Genomic DNA, 18,857 nt, shown 5'->3' on the forward strand with positions numbered 1-18,857 from the left:
GAGTACAAGCTGGCTGCAGTCTGTAGTCTAAACGGCATTTTATCACAACGCTCCTATAGAAATATTGAGTGATTTTGATAGCTTTGTATTATGGATTTGCTGCCTAAGCAATTTTTTTTTATATTTTCTGAGTTTACGTGCGCGCGCTAGTCATTAATTTTGGACCAGTGGACATGATTAAACCCCTGTCCAGCCGGCAATGCTGGGACTGTGCAGCTCCTGTACTAAGTGCAGGGTAAATGTTCTCAGCAATGGCTCCTTCTCCTCCTCCTTTGGATGAAGTTCTGTCTGCCCTTGAGTTATGATGACAGAAGGTGAAAAAGTCAGGGGAAAAGCCTAAACCACCACAAGTGAACTTTGGATGAACTTAGGGGGAGAGGAGGAGAGTCTGGGAGCTTAGAAATAACAGCTTTTAAAAACTGTCCCAATGCAGATACGTTAAAACGATAGAGTTGGGGTATTAGATGGGGGTTCAGCCACTTTTCGTGGAGCAGATCGTAGGTGTAAAGGCAGCGGCACTGGTAAATGATGGACGGGATGACTGTAAACTATACATTCAGTTTCCTTTATGTGCTTCAATGTTCTCTCGCACGATGCATTATTTATGTGCTGTTATGCTATGCTACAACTGTTTTTATGTGTTGTTTTAAAGCTTCAACTATACTTATAAGGCGCAACATTTCAGCACCGGGTCTTATGCCCATAGGTGTCAAAGGGAAAACATAAGGAAGGCGTTTGTGTCCTTTCATATGGAACGCCAAGGCAAAAACATCCATTTATATAGTCCTCTAATTCAACAGTCCACACAGTCTCATAAATCCGACTGGAGCAGGTAGAAAATTAAAATAGAAAAATAAAAAATGACAGTTCTAAACTCCAAAAAGAAAATTTTTCCTGCTCCGTACAGTCCGATAATCCAAGTTCAGAGGAGTCCATATTTCAGTGAAGCCCTGGAAATCCCGGGACTTGTAGTACTACATCTTCAGGCAGCACAGGAGATATAGAACGCTTTCACAGCTACATCACTAAATCGACAAGGGATGTGTAACGTTAGGAGACTTGGGCTATGTGAACTGTACAGAGCGGTCAAGTCTTTCTTTATCCAGTAATGTAGAACTGGGGGCGCTACTATAGCATGCGGCCTGCCAACACAATTACACTATAGTGTACTATCATCATAATAACACTATAGCGTGCGGTCTACTAACACAGTTTCATTATAGCGCGCAGTCTATGGACACAATTGCACTATAGCAGGGCTGGCCAACCTGAGGGTCTCCAGCTGTTGCAAAACTAGAACTCAGCAATCCCAGACTGCCTACAGGTATCAGCCTACAGCAGAGCATGGTGAGAATTGTAGTTTTACAACAGCTGGAGAGCCGCAGGTTGGCCATGCCTGCACTATAGCGCGCAGTCTACCAACACAGGTACACTATAGCGTGCAGTCTAAAGACAGTTATACTATAGCGCGCAGTCTACCAACACAGGTACACTATAGCGCGCAGTCTACCAACACAGGTACACTATAGCGTGCAGTCTACCAACACAGGTACACTATAGCGTGCAGTCTACCAACACAGGTACACTATAGTGTGCAGTCTAAAGACAGTTATACTATAGCGCGCAGTCTACCAACACAGGTACACTATAGCGCGCAGTCTACCAACACAGGTACACTATAGCGCGCAGTCTACCAACACAGGTACACTATAGCGTGCAGTCTAAAGACAGTTATACTATAGCGCGCAGTCTACCAACACAGGTACACTATAGCATGTGGTCTACCAACACAGGTACACTATGGTGTCATGTGCCCTACTATGCTATGTTGTGCCCTCATACCACTCAGTAGCCATGACATACAAATGACAGTGGGATGAAGCCTCAAACATCATGCATCACCGGTTCCTTCAGTGGCCAGACAAGCTAGAACTTATACTTCGTTTGGTGCCTCTCTGGTCTTCCAGTTATAGTACCACCAGACTGGTTATATACAAGACATTGAGAGTCAAGAAAAGTATTACTGATAACGGGGCAGGGTAAGACACAGCAGATCTTAGAAGCAGGTGGACCGTACCATGCCCTCCCTCAACCACTTTGCTGGCAATCACCATTTGCATCAATTATCCGGAGTTATAACCATGATCACATCAGTTTTCTATGTGTAACATTCAGTCAGAGCATTGAGTATCAGACGTCATGCACATTGCTATATCAATACAGCCACCGAGGAGCTGCATGGGGCCTTAGTATACCCTTCAATATCATGCAGAGGCAAACCAATGTTTTTTCTCAAGCCTTATTAGTGGGAGAAAATATATTATACTTCCCTTTAGATCGCATCCAACGGCAGCACAGAGCTACAGGGGGCTCCATGTCCAGAGGTATGGCCTCCTAAACATGGCTCTTCTGCATGCATATGCCTTACAGCAGTGTTCCTCAACTCCAGTCCTCAGCGTCCACCTACCGGTCATGATTTGAGAATATCCCACAGAATGAACACACTGTGGTAAGTCCTGATGCATTGACACTAGTTATATCACCTGCTCAATACTAAGGAAATCCAGAAAACATGAGCGTCGGGTGGGTCCTGAGAAATGGAGTTGAGGAACACTTCCTTACAGCTACAGGAATGGCAGTAAAAGGTGGTGACATGCAAGTTCAACCTAACGTTGGGGACAACAGTTGTAATATAATAAGACCACTATGTCGTACACCGATATCTAACTTAGCATTTCATTCATTTTCGTTCATTCAAATCTGTGCCACAAGATGTGGACACTGGACAAGGTGAAAACTAAGGCTACATTCACACAAATGGGTCAGTGAATAGCAGGCGTAAAAAAAAATAAAAAAATCGGACATGTCCTATTTTTGTCAGTTTTCATGGCTTAGAAGGGCTTGTTGTTAATGGCTGTTTAGACAGTAGTGCACATATCTAATGGCTGTTAAAAACGGGTGCACTAGGTAAAAATAGGCCTTTCAGGAGTTAAAATAAAAATAAATACTCATCCACTTGCAAGCATGCGCAGGACACTCGCTCCACACTGAGCACAGCAGGACCTGTGCCCCCAGTGTGATGATGTCATCACTGGGAGCACAGGTCCTGCTGCACGCAAGTGGATGAGATGAGTATTTTTTCTTTATTTTAAACGGAAGCGCTTCTGCGGGCTTCCGATCCGTGCCTCTGCTCCAAGCCGTATCTCTTGGATCCATTCAAGTCAAGGGTCCGCATCCAACTTTCGGGATTCACACATCGGTGCCGCACGGATGGCCTATGGTCATGTCAATGAGCCCTTCAATAGCCATTAAAATAGACGCAAAACTGCTGTTAAAAATAAATAAAGTTAAAAAAAATGGACAGACGGCCAGCAAATTGATGCAAAAATGGTTGAAAAACTGACAGCCTGTCTGTTTTTCATGGTCATTTTTTTCACCGTCATGTGAATGCAGCATTAGAGCGGTGCAAATAGAATAAATAATAAGGGGTTATAAGAAATTATATATATATATATATACACATATATATATATATATACACACACACACACACACACACACACATATACACGTTTGTCTGGGCAACAATGTCTCATTACTACATCTGTACCTCACAGTACACCGTGCTACACACTGGCATAGGAGCGTTAGATCTGGATCCAGGGCGCTCACATACGCTGCAGATCAGAGTGGAACATATATTACACATTCTGCAGTAATGCATTTATTTTCTTCAATGTAAGGCATGTGTGATTTAGTAGTCTTCAGCAAATTTACCATATCACCATGTTGCGCGGCTCCGATTTACATTTATATTAAAGCACGCATTCTGGCATATTACATTCATTAGCGCTTAACGCTCTGACAGAAAAGGGTTAACCACGCTGGAGGCAAATTCGAGAGCCTGGAATGCAGAGGAACAGGTAACATTTCCTGCGAGCTGCCTGTCACACTGTAATTCATGCCTGACGTGAATGGTCTGATGGCCGCACTATTAGCAATCGCTGGGGATGGGGAGAAAGAGAGGGATAGGCATTGTAGGAGAAGTCTGATGTGGGAGGGGAATCTACAGGAGGCACTAAGAAAAGAAAAATAAGTATATGGGAGCAGAGGAGGCTGGATAAACAATGGGGTGCGAGTGGTACAGTAATAAAGGCTGTTAAAATAAATAGCAGGGGCATGAACGTGAAGGAATGATCAGCATAACGCCTGGCTCCATTATCTGGCTTTGGGGTTTCTTTCCTGATCAAAAAAAAAATCCAGACTTGCCTGCATGGATCTATTGTCCCCTAGAAGGGCTTACACACCTGTACAGCCGCCCTATGAAGGCTCTATACAAAAAAAAAAAGGGAGAAAAAGAAAAAAGAGCCGCAATAAAGCCACGGCATGTGTTAGCACTGACATGAACGGGACCGCAACAAGCATGTATTGCAGAAACCAAAAGGATCCGGAAAATGACTGCAGCCTTCTCATTCTGGTAAGCAATGGAGGACTGACTGCAGAAGCCATCTTCTGATACCTCACAGGACGAGGGAATCTACAATTTTACATTTTTTTCATCCATGTCCCTAAAGGTCCTATTTACACCTTCCTATGATCAGGATTAGGGATGTGCATTTGTAGAAACATTCGTTCCCAATAATTGGCCTCTGAAAAAGGTGCTGGCGATCATCCGATGAACGCTCATTGCCAGGTCTTTCATCCGGCGCCTAAAATGCTCTTTTTTGTGCAAACAGACTTTGCGGTCTAAAAAGGGATAGAATAATGATTCTGTGGGGACAACAGATTGCTGTATTGATTGTTTGTCCGCATATAGAGGAGACGATTGCTGCATGTGAAATACAGCCCTCATCAGGCAACTATGGGGAACGTTTGGTTCATTCCCGATAATTGCCTGAAATATTCGTCCATGTAAAAAGGACCTTAAGGCTCCTTTCACACTGCATCTGCAGTATGCACCAGGAAAGCTCCCAGGGAATACAATAAACATGAAGGCCACTATTATACCAACCGAGGCCAGAGGAGCGTTCTTTTGGCCCTTATTTAGCAGTACCTCCCTGGGGGTTCTGTGTTTTTTTTTTTTTTTACTGCATATTATGGTGTAGAGGACTGTACTCTACCATACAGAGGCCTCCAGTAAAAGAAAGCAAACGGTTTCTTCCCTTAACATAGGTACCCAAGGTATCCTCAGATGTACACAACTAATGTATAAAAAAAGGCTCTCATACATCTTGGCTTAGACGCTCTCATAGCGCTGCAAAGTTTTGGTCAATAGTCAAATAAAAGGTAAAATGGTGGTTTAAAAGGTCTCATAGCCATGGCAAGTTTTGGTCAATAGTCAAATAAATGCCAACAGGGTGGCTTAAATGGTCTTGTAGTTCTGGTAGCCATGGAAAGTTTTGGTGGCGCTTGATTGCCAAACTGAGAAGGCCTGCTAAATGCTCAGATCAATATAGCAAGTGATCTATTGGGTGGAACAAATATTTTTTCTGGCATGACCAATACTATAGTTTACAGAGGGCAACTTATTGGCCTTAGATTGCCATGACCTGCTGACACTGACTGGGTTACCATAATAAGACGGCAGGAAATGTGCACTTAACGGTTGTGACAAGGATTGACTAGAGGAGGGGAGGTAGACTTGACATTTGGGACACCACATGACCTCCTGGCTGGGGGGGGGGTTAAACTGAGCTAGAATACAAAGCTAGCCGTTTCAAGCTTATAACCTACAGATTGTAATATTCTGTCATAAATAACCTTTCCAAATATGTTAAACGCTGGCCTTCAGCGATGAAGAATACCACGGCAGAGACATTAACTGGAGATGGGGGGCAAGCATCACAGTCAGTTTGCTGCTGTAGAGGCCAGAGTAGGTGCGGAGGCCTACAAAGGTCTGACGTGGGTAGACAAGTAAAGAAATTATATTAAATAAGTAATAAAAATGCGGATATCTGTCTACACACAGCGGCACAGTTAAGGTTTATTAGATGTGTATGGGCGACTACACAACAATAACCAATAATAAAGGCGTAAACTGAAACACAGACCAAGAATACAAGGATAAGGCTACATGCACACAAACGTTGTTTGTTTCCGTTGCGTTTTTTTTTGCGGATAGGATGCGGACCCATTCATTTCAATGGGTCCGCAAAAAATGCGGACAGCACACCGTGTGCTGTCCGCATCAGTATGTCCGTTCCGTAGCCCCGCAAAAAAAAAAAAAAAAAAAAACAGAACATGTCCTATTCTTGTCTGTTTTAGGCATTGTTACAATGGATCCACAAAAAAATATTATTATATATATTATATGAATTGCATACGGATGTCATCCATTTTTTTTTTTTTGCAGACCGCAAAACACATACGGTCGTGTGCAAGTAGCCTAATAGAGTACAACTATCCCCAGGAATGTACAAAATAAGGCAAGTTGGAACAGGAGATAAAAAGCGGAATTTCACAATCCCCCAACCCTTACTGAGACAACTGCTTCAACATAAGACCCTGTTCGTGACCATAGCACAGCTCGGCCATAAATTTAGTCTTGAATACCATCCTGTTTGATCAGGAGAACATGCTATGGAAGAGTTTTCTTAACTGGTCCCACGGGACAGCGATGCAGTGCTTGGCAATAAATAGAGGGCTCATATAGAAGGTCATAACACTGCCATGTGCATAAGCCCCAAGGAGGCACTCACAGGGCTTTACTGGGGCTCTGATGAAAATGGAATGGGGCCCCAACATGGAAATAAAAGAAAACCTTTCACATCGGATCCTACTTTTAGGCTAAATTTACAGCATTCACACAGAGTAACTAGAGGAATAAAGCCTCATTCAGTCTCATAAGATTCATTACTTGCATACAGAAACCAAAAATGAACAAGTAGAGCTTCATTCTAAAACATGGACCAGGGACAGTGGAGCAACCCGACCTTCTTGGCGAGACATGAGCTGGATTTTAGACTTTTTTTTGGGTTGTATTCCCAGCTTTTCTTTTATGGCCCAGCTTCCAGTGTCTGAGACTGCCCCATGCCTCCTCTCCCATCCAGAGGCTAGGCATCAGTCAATCCATCTCATTGTCCTTGGTCAAAGATCTTAAAAACAAAGACACATTCAAAAGAACCAACCCACAGAGGTCTCCGCGGCACTAGCTCCTTACCTGTCTTTTCTTTGATTTCACAAAGCACATTGAAGAGGGCGGGTTTCATTCGGTGGCAGTTCAGGGCATGTTTTCTGCAAATCATACAAAAATAAATAAATATTAGATTTGGGGTCAAACATGCAGAAACAGAACACAACATCACTAATTGCAAATGACTTACTACTATCTACTTTTTATTATTATAAGCCCCTAACTGCTGATTGATGAGGGTCCCGGGTGATAGATCCCCACCAATCAGATACTGATGACCTATCCAGATAGGTTATCAGTAAAAAAAAAAAAAAAAAACACACTTGTAAACCTCCTTTAAGACTGCACCCATGCACGACTGACAGCTATCTCGGTATACACATCACTGAAAACACCTCCCCCATACACAACTGAAGTCATAAGAGATATAAATGTAAAAATTACAGGTTTTACTGAATCTATTCCCACCAAACTATATATGAATCTGCTCAGCTCCTCCTGCTCTATAACTTGACTGCACAGCATTTTGTGGCAACAGGTTCCCTTAAAGTGATCTCTCATGTAATGTACAGATGACTAAAAAAATTGTGAAGGACCGTAGGGCTGAATATGATTATTAAATCAGTGAAAAAATCCCTACTTCAAAAAAAATAACTTATTTGATCTATGTTAAATCTCACAAAAAGGAATACTGATTTGATAAAACATACACAATAGCGGCCCAGGGACCTATAAGAGGTTCAGTTCACATTGGCGGTCACTTACGGTTCAGATGACCAAACTCATGGGGTGCAGCAATTCCAGAGACCAGGGAGACCCTTTTCAAGATGCATTACGTCTCCAGGTCAGATGTCCAATAATCAAATGGTTATGCCGCTAGGGTCAGGGTAAGGCGCTGGGACACTATCCCTATGAATACTAGCACACCCTACCTACAAGTGAAGTGATCAGACCAAGGAGGGGTGGCCCGGCTTATAACCAGCTGTCCCTGGAATTGCAGTCCCTGCCTAAACCATTGTCCCATTGTGGGACCCGATGAGTTTGGTCATCTGAACCGTAAGTGACCACCAAGGTGGCAACTGGAGTAGTAATGTAGTGGTGTTAGCAGAGCAGCAGTTTCGTAACAGTTTGGATTACCTAGTACAATGAAATCCAAGAGACATACTGATGTAGGCGTTATCCTGGTAGGAGGGCTTGTACGTAACACTACATGTCAGCCTATCATAATTACATTGCATGTAAGGCCATACTGTCACGCTAAGACACCCAACCTACCACGCCCCATCCAGATTTCAATATGCACAGATTAAGTATATGTATTTCATAGTAAACTATTTTATATATTTTCACACCTCTTCTGAAAAAGCCAAAAAGTAGCAAATTTTGTCGCAAATATGGCGTGCAAAAAAATTGGCGACTTTCCCATGCCAGAATTCTGGTGTAAAAGCCACGGTAAATGCCCCCCAAAAAGCACAATCTACCTACTGTCATATGAAGCGCAAGAGCAGGCGACACCAACCGATTCTAAAAAGACCATATTCTCTAACCACTTTTTCCAGATACCAACTACCTCAGCCCCATTCCTGGTAAGATTCAATCAGTGGCTCAGGGAGTACTAATATATTCACCTTTGGATATCTCCCAAGATTCCAGTTGAAGAAATGCAAGATAATTAAACATTTCAACCAACCCTTATATAAAATATAAAAAAAGATCTGTGTGCTTTCCGCATTTTTTGTGGTCTCATAGAAATGAATGGGTCCGCAAGCAATCCACAAAAAAATGGGGATCGGACGTGGATCAAAAATATGGTTGTGTAAATGTAGCCTAATATCCTGGTATTTCAGCTCTGAAGCCTGCAAAGCTGAGAATGCAGCTTTGCTGTGCCTCAGAAATATACCATATTACTAATATCTATCTATACAGCATATCTATTGATACTAACATTTGGAGAAAGTAAATGTGGACAGGCAGTCGAAAACTAATCCCGGTTTATCACAATGGCTCACTCCGGATAATACATCTGACAAGCCTTCTAGTTTGACTTTAAACCACCTATTGGGTGACCTAGCTTGCGCACACACACAAAAAAATAAAAATAAAAAAATTGTGCAAAAATTCTGCTGCAGTGTGCTATAAATTAAGCCACTCCCTTTTTAACTAAGCCACACCCTCTTTTCACCAGTCATATTGTCTTGCCAAATGAAGCACAAAGGGCTCATGCACATGAACGTATTTTCTTTCAGTGTCCATACAGGTTTTTTTGCGGACCGTATGCGGGGGAAAGGGGGGGGGGGGGAATAAATAAAAAAAGTTACTCCGTGTGCATTCCGTTTTCATATGTCCGTTCCGCAAAAAGATAGAACATGTCCTATTATTGTTTGCATTACGGACAAGGATAGCACTGTTCTATTAGGGGCCAGCGGTTCCGTTCTGCAAAATACGGAATGTACATGGACGTGATCCGTATTTTTCGTGGATCCGTTTTTGTGGACCACATAATACATACGGTCGTGTGAATGAGCCCTAAGGGGAAGTTTGCATCTCTATTTAATTTTCCTTTCTTCCATGATCTGTCAGAAGAACAGAGAAAAAAAAAACCTGCATCCTGTAAAAAAAACAAATCCTGTTGCACATTTTGCATTCGTTTGAGCCATTTCCAACTGAGATCCATTTTTTTTTAGATGGGGGAGGGCTGTGTCGAAGTACAGGACTTTTTTTTTTTTCCCTCTAAAATAAAAGGATCTCAGACAGAAATGGCTCAAACAGATGCCAAAATGTTCAATAGGGTCTTTTTTTTTTTCTGTTCTTCTCTTCCCTAAGACACTCCGTAAATGAGGACCACAAAATGTGCAGAATCTCATCAGTCAGCCCCATTGACTACCTGGTTCCTGAGGGTCCTCCAGCCTCATTAGTGACCTGCTACATTTCCCACAGACCGGAGGTAAGCAGTGGAAGGACGCAGAGCCATATTTTACCGCAGCATTACATGACTCTGCCCCTGGCATTGCTTCTGTCATAATCTCCGTTTATGGGGTAAATATGTAATTGTGACTGTGTCTGCGATATCATTCCAAACATGCTATTACATATCTAATAAAACGCTACATGAAGGAACACGGGAAGCACACGGCAGTTACACAATAAATAGGTAAGGCTGGGTTCACATCACCGTTTTGCTTTCTGCTCTTCTGATCCGTCATAAGATCTGAAAAATAAAAAAAAAGGATTCTTTATTTGGAGCATCCGTTGTGCTCATTTTGCATCCTTGTCAGTTCCGTCAGATGCGTTATATTAGAGGGGAGAATAAGTCCTGCATGCAAAATGAGCACAGCTGATGCTCAAAATAAAGAATCCGTGCTTTTTTTTTTTTTTCTGTTTTTCAGACGGATCAGCAGAACGGAAAACAAAACGGTGAGATGAACCGAGCATAAGCTTTCCATTCTATTAAAGGGGCCGACCCATGACAATAACTTATCCCCTATCCACAGGATAAGGCCTCTTGCCCACGAATGTAAGGGCTCCGTGCTGTGGACCGTAAACTGTGGTCCGCAATGCACGGCATGCGGATCGCAGACCCATTCACTTGAATGGGGTCCGCGATCCATCCGTTGCGCAAAAAGATAGAACAAGTTCTATCTTTTTGCGGAACGGAACACCACAGAAGCACTCCGTAGTGCTTCCGTGGGGTTCCGTTCCGCACCGCATCTCCGGATTTGCGGACCCATTTAAGTGAATGGGTCCACATCCGTGATGCAGAATGCACACGGCTGGTGACCCGTGTATTGCGGAACCGCTGTATGTGGCCCGCAGCAGGGGCACGGAGCCCTTACGTTCGTGGGCAAGAGGCCTAAGGGATAAGTGTAGGATCGGCGGTCATCGTTCCCAACATTACCATGGGAGCCCATGCCCCACCCGATGTGTGCTGCTGCTCCATTCAACTGTAGATGGGGGATAACTTGGTGTAATAGGACAACCCCTTTAAACGGGGAAATATAGCATGTCTTAGGCCAATGAAGGGAACCTGTCACATTGAATAAGCAGTCTGATCTCCATCGAGCATGGAGGAGCTGAGCAGAGAGATTAGAACATTGTGGAAAAAGATTCAGTATAAGGTGTATTTCAATATCTGCCTTTTCTATGCTGAGGAGTCCAGTGGGCGGTCCTATCAGTGGCTGACAGCCTACCCTGTAGATGTCAATCACTTGTTAGGACCGCCCAGTGGACTCCTACGCATAGAATGAGCAAAAATTTAAACGATTGAAAGACAAGTGAGGGTAGGTTCACACCTCCGTTTACCAAATTCTATGCTGGAGTTCTCCAGATCCGTCCCAGCAATGCACGCAATGGTTTTTGTCCAGCCGAAAGCGGGCATTTCACTGGTCAGATCCGGTTATATAGCCAATATGGTCTAGCGATGAATGCCAGTATCCTGCTGGGACGGATCCGGAGAACTGCAGCAGCCTGGATTAGTTAAATGGAGGTGTGAACGTATCCCTATAATGAATCTCCTCCGTAAAACTATACATCCATCTGTTCAGCTCCTCCTGCTCGACACTATGTAGCCTACGGATTGCATGTACAATGTCACAGGTTCCCTTTAAAGATTAAAAAACCTGAAAAGCATGAATCGCTGCAGGCAGCTGAAGAAAGCATAAATGGCAGTGGGGGGGAAAAAAAAAAAAAACACAGCCGAGCCGTTATTACACAGACCATGGGGTCTCCTAAACAAGCAAGTAAGTTCTGCGCTCCGAACCTCGCTGACCGAGTAACCCTCTCCCGCTCGCTGGAACATACTGCGCTCTCCCTCCTACTTACTATTACTGACTGTCCCTCACTCTATCGATTGCTAATGTAAAAGGAATGCATTAGCGGGAAAGCACACAATAGGCCTATAAAAGCACTGTGCAGATGTGAGGTACAGAGGGGTTATACAGAATAAGCCAAAGGAAGTCAACTCTTGGATTAATCCATTGGTATGTGGTGTGTGATGCCGAGCTCAAAATAGAGAATAAAGCCCTCAGTGATGAATGAGATGCAGAGATTACAGCCATCCGTAGACCGATGACACAATACAATAAATGTCCCCAAAATCAGGGTACAAAGAAAATACATTGTAGATGGAGCAGCCATCTATAGCAGGGATCGCCAACCTGAGGCTCTCCAGCTGTTGCAAAACTACAACTCCCAGGCTACCTACAGCTATCAGCCTACAACAGGGCATGGTGGGAGTTGTAGTTTTACAACAGCTGGAGAGCCTCAGCTTGGCCATGCCTGATCTATAGGGTATAGCCGGCATTAGGCCTGAGAAGGTAATGACTGTCCGACAAAAATGTAATTACAACCTACAAACTCATGCACGCAACTGTAGTTTCAGTCCACATACGATCTACGTTTTTTTTGCGGATCGGATACAGGCCTATTCGTTTCAATGTGTGCTGTTCACATCCGTATGTCTGTTCTGAGGGGTAAGGGGGGTGCAATGAACACGGCCAGGATCCCTGATTTGCGGACCGCCAAATGGATATGGCTGTGTGCATGAGGCCTAAAAAACATTTCACAGTTCTTTTCTGTAAAACACAGTCACAGCATCAATATTGTGTTACTGATCCTGAATTACTATAATCTAGAGCTGTATTCACAATTCTGCAGGCTTCAGAGCCGAAACCTCCCAGAACCCCTTGATGACAAAGTATGCACAGAGCCTTCACTGTGGATGTCAATAATGGAGAGACAGTGCACAGAAGAAAATTATCCTCCTTATGTTTTATAGGAGCCCGGCTATTAGGGATGTATCTGGCGACAAACCTGTTGACAGTTTCCAATGACAACCAGCAAAACTGTGAATCCTGTAGCTCAGTGTAAGATAAGTAGTGCAATAGGACATAACCTCAAAGGCCTTGTGCACACGACTGTATCCGTTTTGCGGTCCGCAAAGCTTGCATCCGCAGAACATGGATCCCGGGCGTGTGCGTGCTGCCATTTTTTTGCTCACGTCTATAGAAATGTTTTATCCGCCTTTGCAAAACGGACAAGAATATGACATGTTTTTTTTTTGGTTTTTCTTGAGGGTGATGGAACGGACGCATTTTTTTTGGGCAGCCCCATTGCGCTTCCACATCTGATCCCCCAAAAACACAGACATTTGCATGGGGCCTACGCTGCTCTTACACAAGCAGATTCTACAAACGACTAACTGCAGTTTCATAAAACTTTCGACATGTCGTCATCAATTATTAGTGGGGGTCTGAGTGGCGAGACCCCCACCGATCACTGAAATAACGCAGCATTGTGCTATTTCGGGTGCGATCGGCTAGCCCTGCCGTGATGAGGAGAGCTGAAGACTGACTCAGACTTGTATACGCCCCTAACCCAGTCTACCCAAGGAGAGAAGAAGGGGCGCCTATCAGTGGGGGTCCCCACCAATCAAAACTTCCAGTATGTCACAAAGACATGTCAAAAAAAATTAGAATTCTATGAAACAGATCTTCCATACAAGACAAGATTGCAAAAACCAACTGATCTGTGAAAAAACATATACTGCCAAATCTTATGTTGTGGCCGGCTTTACAACAGACTAGACGCAACAAAGAGCGATTCACGAGGCGGCTGATCCCTGGATGACAGGAGCGCTGCTCCGGGAAGTCATTTTCTCTGTCTATCAGTGTCAGATTGAAGAGGCAGATTCCTATATTAGGTGCAAGCAGAAAATTATTCCTTGTGTGATAAGGAGTCCAAAACACTTCTCTAAAACACCATCGCATTAAAGGCTACCTGAGCGAGAGAGCGGAAAAAGAGTCCCCGCTGCACATTAACCCTTTATTTACTTTACCACTCTGTTCACACCGGTCATTTATCTTCTGGCGGTAACACAAGCGATGACGCTGTGCCAGATCCCTCGTACAACGAACCACGGTGGCGCCTGATGGACCCCATTAACTTACAATGAGTTTCGGAGTGGTTTCTAAGGGTCGCAATGCCATCTGACACAATAGCCAACAAAGCCTCGAAAGGCATCGTGAACATAGTCCAAGAAGGCTCCGATATGTAAAACATTTCTTCACAGAGACAGGAGAAATGACGAAATACACACAATCGTATCAGAACACGGGCGGCACAGACCGGGGCTCATAAAACAGCTCTTACTAGCATAAAGTACAGGAACCAATCACACGTCTTCTCTCATAGTCTAACCAGAGATGCTGATGTGAGAGCTGGAATCTGATTGGTCGTTTTGTCAGCACTTGCCTCTATGGCTGCTAAATATTGTCATTGACACACCGGTACAATTACAAAAGGGATAGGGAATCTAAAACACCTCCATTTTTCACAAACACAACAAGGATCGGAGGAGGAAATTTTTGCGCAGCCTGGACTGAGGCCTCCAACATAGGGGGTTATAGTGTGGAAAACGCAACTCCATGGTGCCACAGAAAAGCCGTTGGCATTCACCAACGCGGTACCCTCTCTAAATACTGTGGTAAATATGCAGATAGCAGACCATAGTAACACTGCCAGGTAGTAACGCTGTCCCATGTCCTCAGTATCTTTTTGCCCACTGCGACTTCTAGGCTAGAGACACTCCTGCACACAACCGTATCCGTTTTGTGGTCCACAAATCCTGGCCAAGTGCTAGCACCGTGTTTTTTTCACCAGCAGAAATGTCCTATACTTGTCTACAAAATGGACAAGAATAGGCCCCATTCTATTTTTTTGCCGGGCAGTGGAACGGGCATATGGATACAGTCAGCACACGAATAATGGTGAATGGTTCCAAATCCAATCCGCAGATGCGGACCAAAACTACGGCCATGCGCCCTAAGGATGTAACATTCATAACATCGCACTGGATGAAGATATACCAACCAGGGGTGCAAGGCAGAAAAAGAAAGCGTCCAAGAATATTAGAAAAATGTCTTTTTTTCAGATTTCCATATTACAGACTTCTGGCGGCGGCTTAACTCCTAGAAAGAAAAGGATCGGGTGACTATAATGATTTCACCCGATCCTGCTCTCCCCCAACATCATCTGTCAGGGGAGAGTTGGGAGCTCCTCAGACATTAGACCGTCATCCGAACCTGCCCTTCTCGGCAGGTTCAGCCAACACGCTAAAGTTTATAGGGGCCTTCAGTATAGCTGCTCTTTGACTTTTGACCTCCACCTCCAAGATCAGAATTTGCAGCAATCTCCTTCTACCACTATAAACAATGCCCCATATTTCGAAGACTGCTTGTAGACCTGGTCATCAGATGTGCCAAAATTTGTCACGCATCTAACTTTAGACCTATTCATGAATCATATGTGGGGAGAAAAAAAAAAAAAAAAACTGCACCTACCACAAAGGGGTGTGGTTTAGCGGAAAAAGGATTTAGCCTAAGATGCAAACATTTGAGTAAAATTTTTGCACAAAATTCCGCTGCAATCTAGGCTACTTTCACATTAGTGTTTTTGCTGGATCTGGCAGGGTTTAGCAAAAACTCTTCCGTTACTGGTAATATAACCGTCTGTTGAACGGACGGTTGTATCATCTTTATTGCCAAGACGGATCAGTCATGAACTCCACTGAAAGTCAATAGGGGACGGATCTGTTTCCTATTGTGTCAGAGAAAACTGTTCCGTCCCCATTGACTTGCTTTGGGGGTCATGACGGATCCGTCTTGCTCCGCATCCCATGTTGCAGTTTGTTCTCCGGTATGAGAACGCAACCAAACGGAACGGAATGGAATGCATTTTGGAGCATTCCGTTCAGTTACGTTGTGTCCCCATTGACAATGAATGAAAAAAAAAAATATATAAAAAAAATAAATCGTTTCCATCTCCAATTTAAAATTTTGTCCAGAGTTGAAAACCAGAGGACGACACCGCTCATTGTGTACAAAGAGCCCGCTAGTGGAGAGATCATCGGCTCCACTGCGCACGGCAAAGCAACGCATGATAAGATATAGCAGGTATTTGTTAACATGGCTATTAACTGGTGCGGTTTACAAATTCCAGTTTTCGTTTCTGTTTAGATCTGCATGTATTAAGTTTTTTTTTTTTTTTCATTCCCCCAAGAGGTAAAAAGCCCAGCTGCAATTTAAGAGAAAATGATAGTTTTCCTTCCTAAATGTTTGGAGGAAGAATAGAATAAAATCACTCGGCACTTTTCTGTGGTGGCTTTGAAATGAAACTAGATTTTCCACAGAAGCAGGATTTTTTTATTATTTTTTTTTTTCATACGGGACTCATTTGCACAGAGCTTAGGAAAGCTTAGTAATAGCAGATTTCATCGCATTTTACACATTCACACATTGTAAAAAAGATGCGTACACACTACATAAATGACATACATGTTACAGTCTCGTAGCTGAAGGTGCAGAGCAATAGTCAACATTACGATATGTTCAGCCCCGTTTTCCAGCAGGCATTCAGGTGGCAGTAGTAGGGGGACTATCTGTTGGGGCTCACAACCACAAGTGTATTTATCTTCAGTGTGCCATCCATCCATTTTATAAAACAATTCAATGGGTCTATACACGCGGATCTGTGTGCCCAATCTTCAAACCCAAAACTCATCGCAGGTCCTATTCTTCTAAGTTTTTGACAATGAGAATAGCCTTGTCTATTGACGGTAGTGTACAAAAAATAATAATAATAATTCAATAAATCAGACTTGGCCGTGTGCATGAGGCCTTCGACTTCACAACCTTACCCTGGATGCACACGACCGTTTTGGTCCGCATCCAAACCGCAGTTTTTTCGGCTTGGATGCGGACCCATTCACTTCAATGGGGCCGTAAATGATGCGGACAGCACTCTGTGTGCTGTCCGCATCCGTTGCACCGTCCGGAAAAAAAAAAAAATATATATATTTACGGAACGGACAGCCATTAATATAACTGCCTATTCTTATCTGCAAAACGGACAAGAATAGGACAGGTTATATATATATATATATATATATATATATATATATATATATATATATATATATATATATATATATATATAACCTGTCCTATTCTTGTCCGTTTTGCAGATAAGAATAGGCAGTTATATTAATGGCTGTCCGTTCCGTAAATTGCCAAACGTACATGGACGCCATCCGTGTTTTGCGGATCAGCAATTTGCGGTCGTCTGCATGTAGCCTTACCCTGGGAGGCATAGGCATCTTGCTGCTTCCTTCTTCATTCAGGATACCTGAGGAAAGCCAAGGGAAATCTGAAAACCATTGAACTTGGGTCAACCCTCTACTGCTGCATAATCTGCCATGTTCCTCTAACCTTCAGGTCAGAGATGAATAGACATGAGCTCAAAAGGAAGTAAAGAGTGATTTGGGAGCCCCTTTCTGGTGCCGATTAACACCAGGCTCTGTCACCAGGATCAACCGTATTAAACCAGGCATATAGCTTGGTAGGGTTAAAGGAGTTATCCAAGAGTATAAAAATGTCCCCCAGATGCCGGGCCCTCACAATGAATATACTTACCCCGCTCCGGGTCCACGCACCGCCACTGCAGCGGGTGACGCTAGGTAGGCTCGTGCCCGTCCCCGCCTGCCATTGCCTGACCCCCGCCCCCCCAACAGATCTTTTCATCTGCGTAGGGGGAGAAGCTGCAGTGGTGACCAGGACCAGGAGCGGCCCAGGAAGCGGGGAGGCAGGTAAGTATATTCAGTGTGAGGGGCCCGGCATATGGGGGACATTTTTATAGTTTTGGATAACCCCATTAATGTAGAGTAAAAAGATACCTGTATTTTTTTTTGTAGGTGCTGGCGTTGTGGAGAAATTTACACTTTTATTTTTATGCAGATGAGCCATTGGAGCACCAAGGAGCTGGTTTTTGTGGTTTAAGCTCTACTCCAGCAAAGCCCCTGGTGCTCCAAACATCCTCCCCCCACTCTTAGATGGACAGTGCTAGACTTCACATCTTGTGCCGGAGCAGTCGTTAGTTAACACGGCACGTGCACTCCATGTCCTCTGCTGCTTGCCAAGGAAAGATGTTCAGTGCGCACACACTGTTGACGTCATTCCACCTGGAAGTGGAGGAGCAGTCGGCTTCATCTGCAATCACCTCCACTTTCGGGTGTAGTAATGTCAATGTAAGGGGAGGGGGCATGTTTGGAAATCCAGGGTTGTCGATAGAGCGGTGCTCAAACCGCATAAGCCCACCTCTTAGTGCTCCAATGGCTCATTTGTATAAAAATAAAAAAGTGTAAATGTCTCCACTAAGCTAGCACCTACAAAAAATTACAGGTATCATTTTACTCAGCTACATCAATCCTACTACGCTATATGCCCGATTAAATAGGGTTGATCCTGGTGACAGAGCCTCTTTAACGACATAGGACATGCCTTGGTGCTTCCTTCCTTCTTCCATGATTCTTGGGCTAACACTCCATAGACTTGTTCAGTAATGTTGTAGGGGCTGGAGTGGGGAACCGTGCCCAGGTTCTTGCCATCCATTAGGTTGAGGCTACACAGTGATCTTGGCCATGACACCTACCACATACCCAAAGATAGCTGTGTAGCAGATCAGCCATTGAACCAAATGGGGTTGTAGTGTGACTTACAAGTTGCCATGACCTCAGATTTTACCTGCCTCATGCAGTTGATACCCAATAGATCAAGTCATTTATTTTAGAGGTTTGGTGTTTTAGAACCCTACACAAAGTATTTTATATTCTTTATAAAGAAACCTAGAACATATTTTACATGCATTAAAAAAAGTGTCTTCTATAAAAACCCTA

At 43.7% G+C, this 18,857-nt stretch overlaps 1 protein-coding gene across 8 annotated transcripts in view; it reads right to left on the bottom strand.

Moving 5' to 3' along the window:
* PBX1 (PBX homeobox 1) overlaps positions 1–18,857 on the bottom strand; it is a 132,977-nt gene that overhangs the window by 99,561 nt on the left and 14,559 nt on the right. For 5 of the 8 annotated variants that reach the window (XM_040406935.1, XM_040406937.1, XM_040406932.1 and 2 more), the window contains exons 2-3: positions 10,305–10,340; positions 7,160–7,233 (exon numbers count right to left, since the gene is read on the bottom strand). In XM_040406935.1, the coding sequence (XP_040262869.1) occupies positions 7,160–7,233; positions 10,305–10,340 (110 nt within the window). The remainder of the gene's footprint in view (positions 1–7,159; positions 7,234–10,304; positions 10,341–18,857) is intronic. The other 3 variants (XM_040406934.1, XM_040406931.1, XM_040406938.1) reach the window with 1 other exon arrangement.

This window comes from Bufo bufo, chromosome 9, assembly GCF_905171765.1.
Source record: "Bufo bufo chromosome 9, aBufBuf1.1, whole genome shotgun sequence".
NCBI lineage: Eukaryota > Metazoa > Chordata > Amphibia > Anura > Bufonidae > Bufo > Bufo bufo.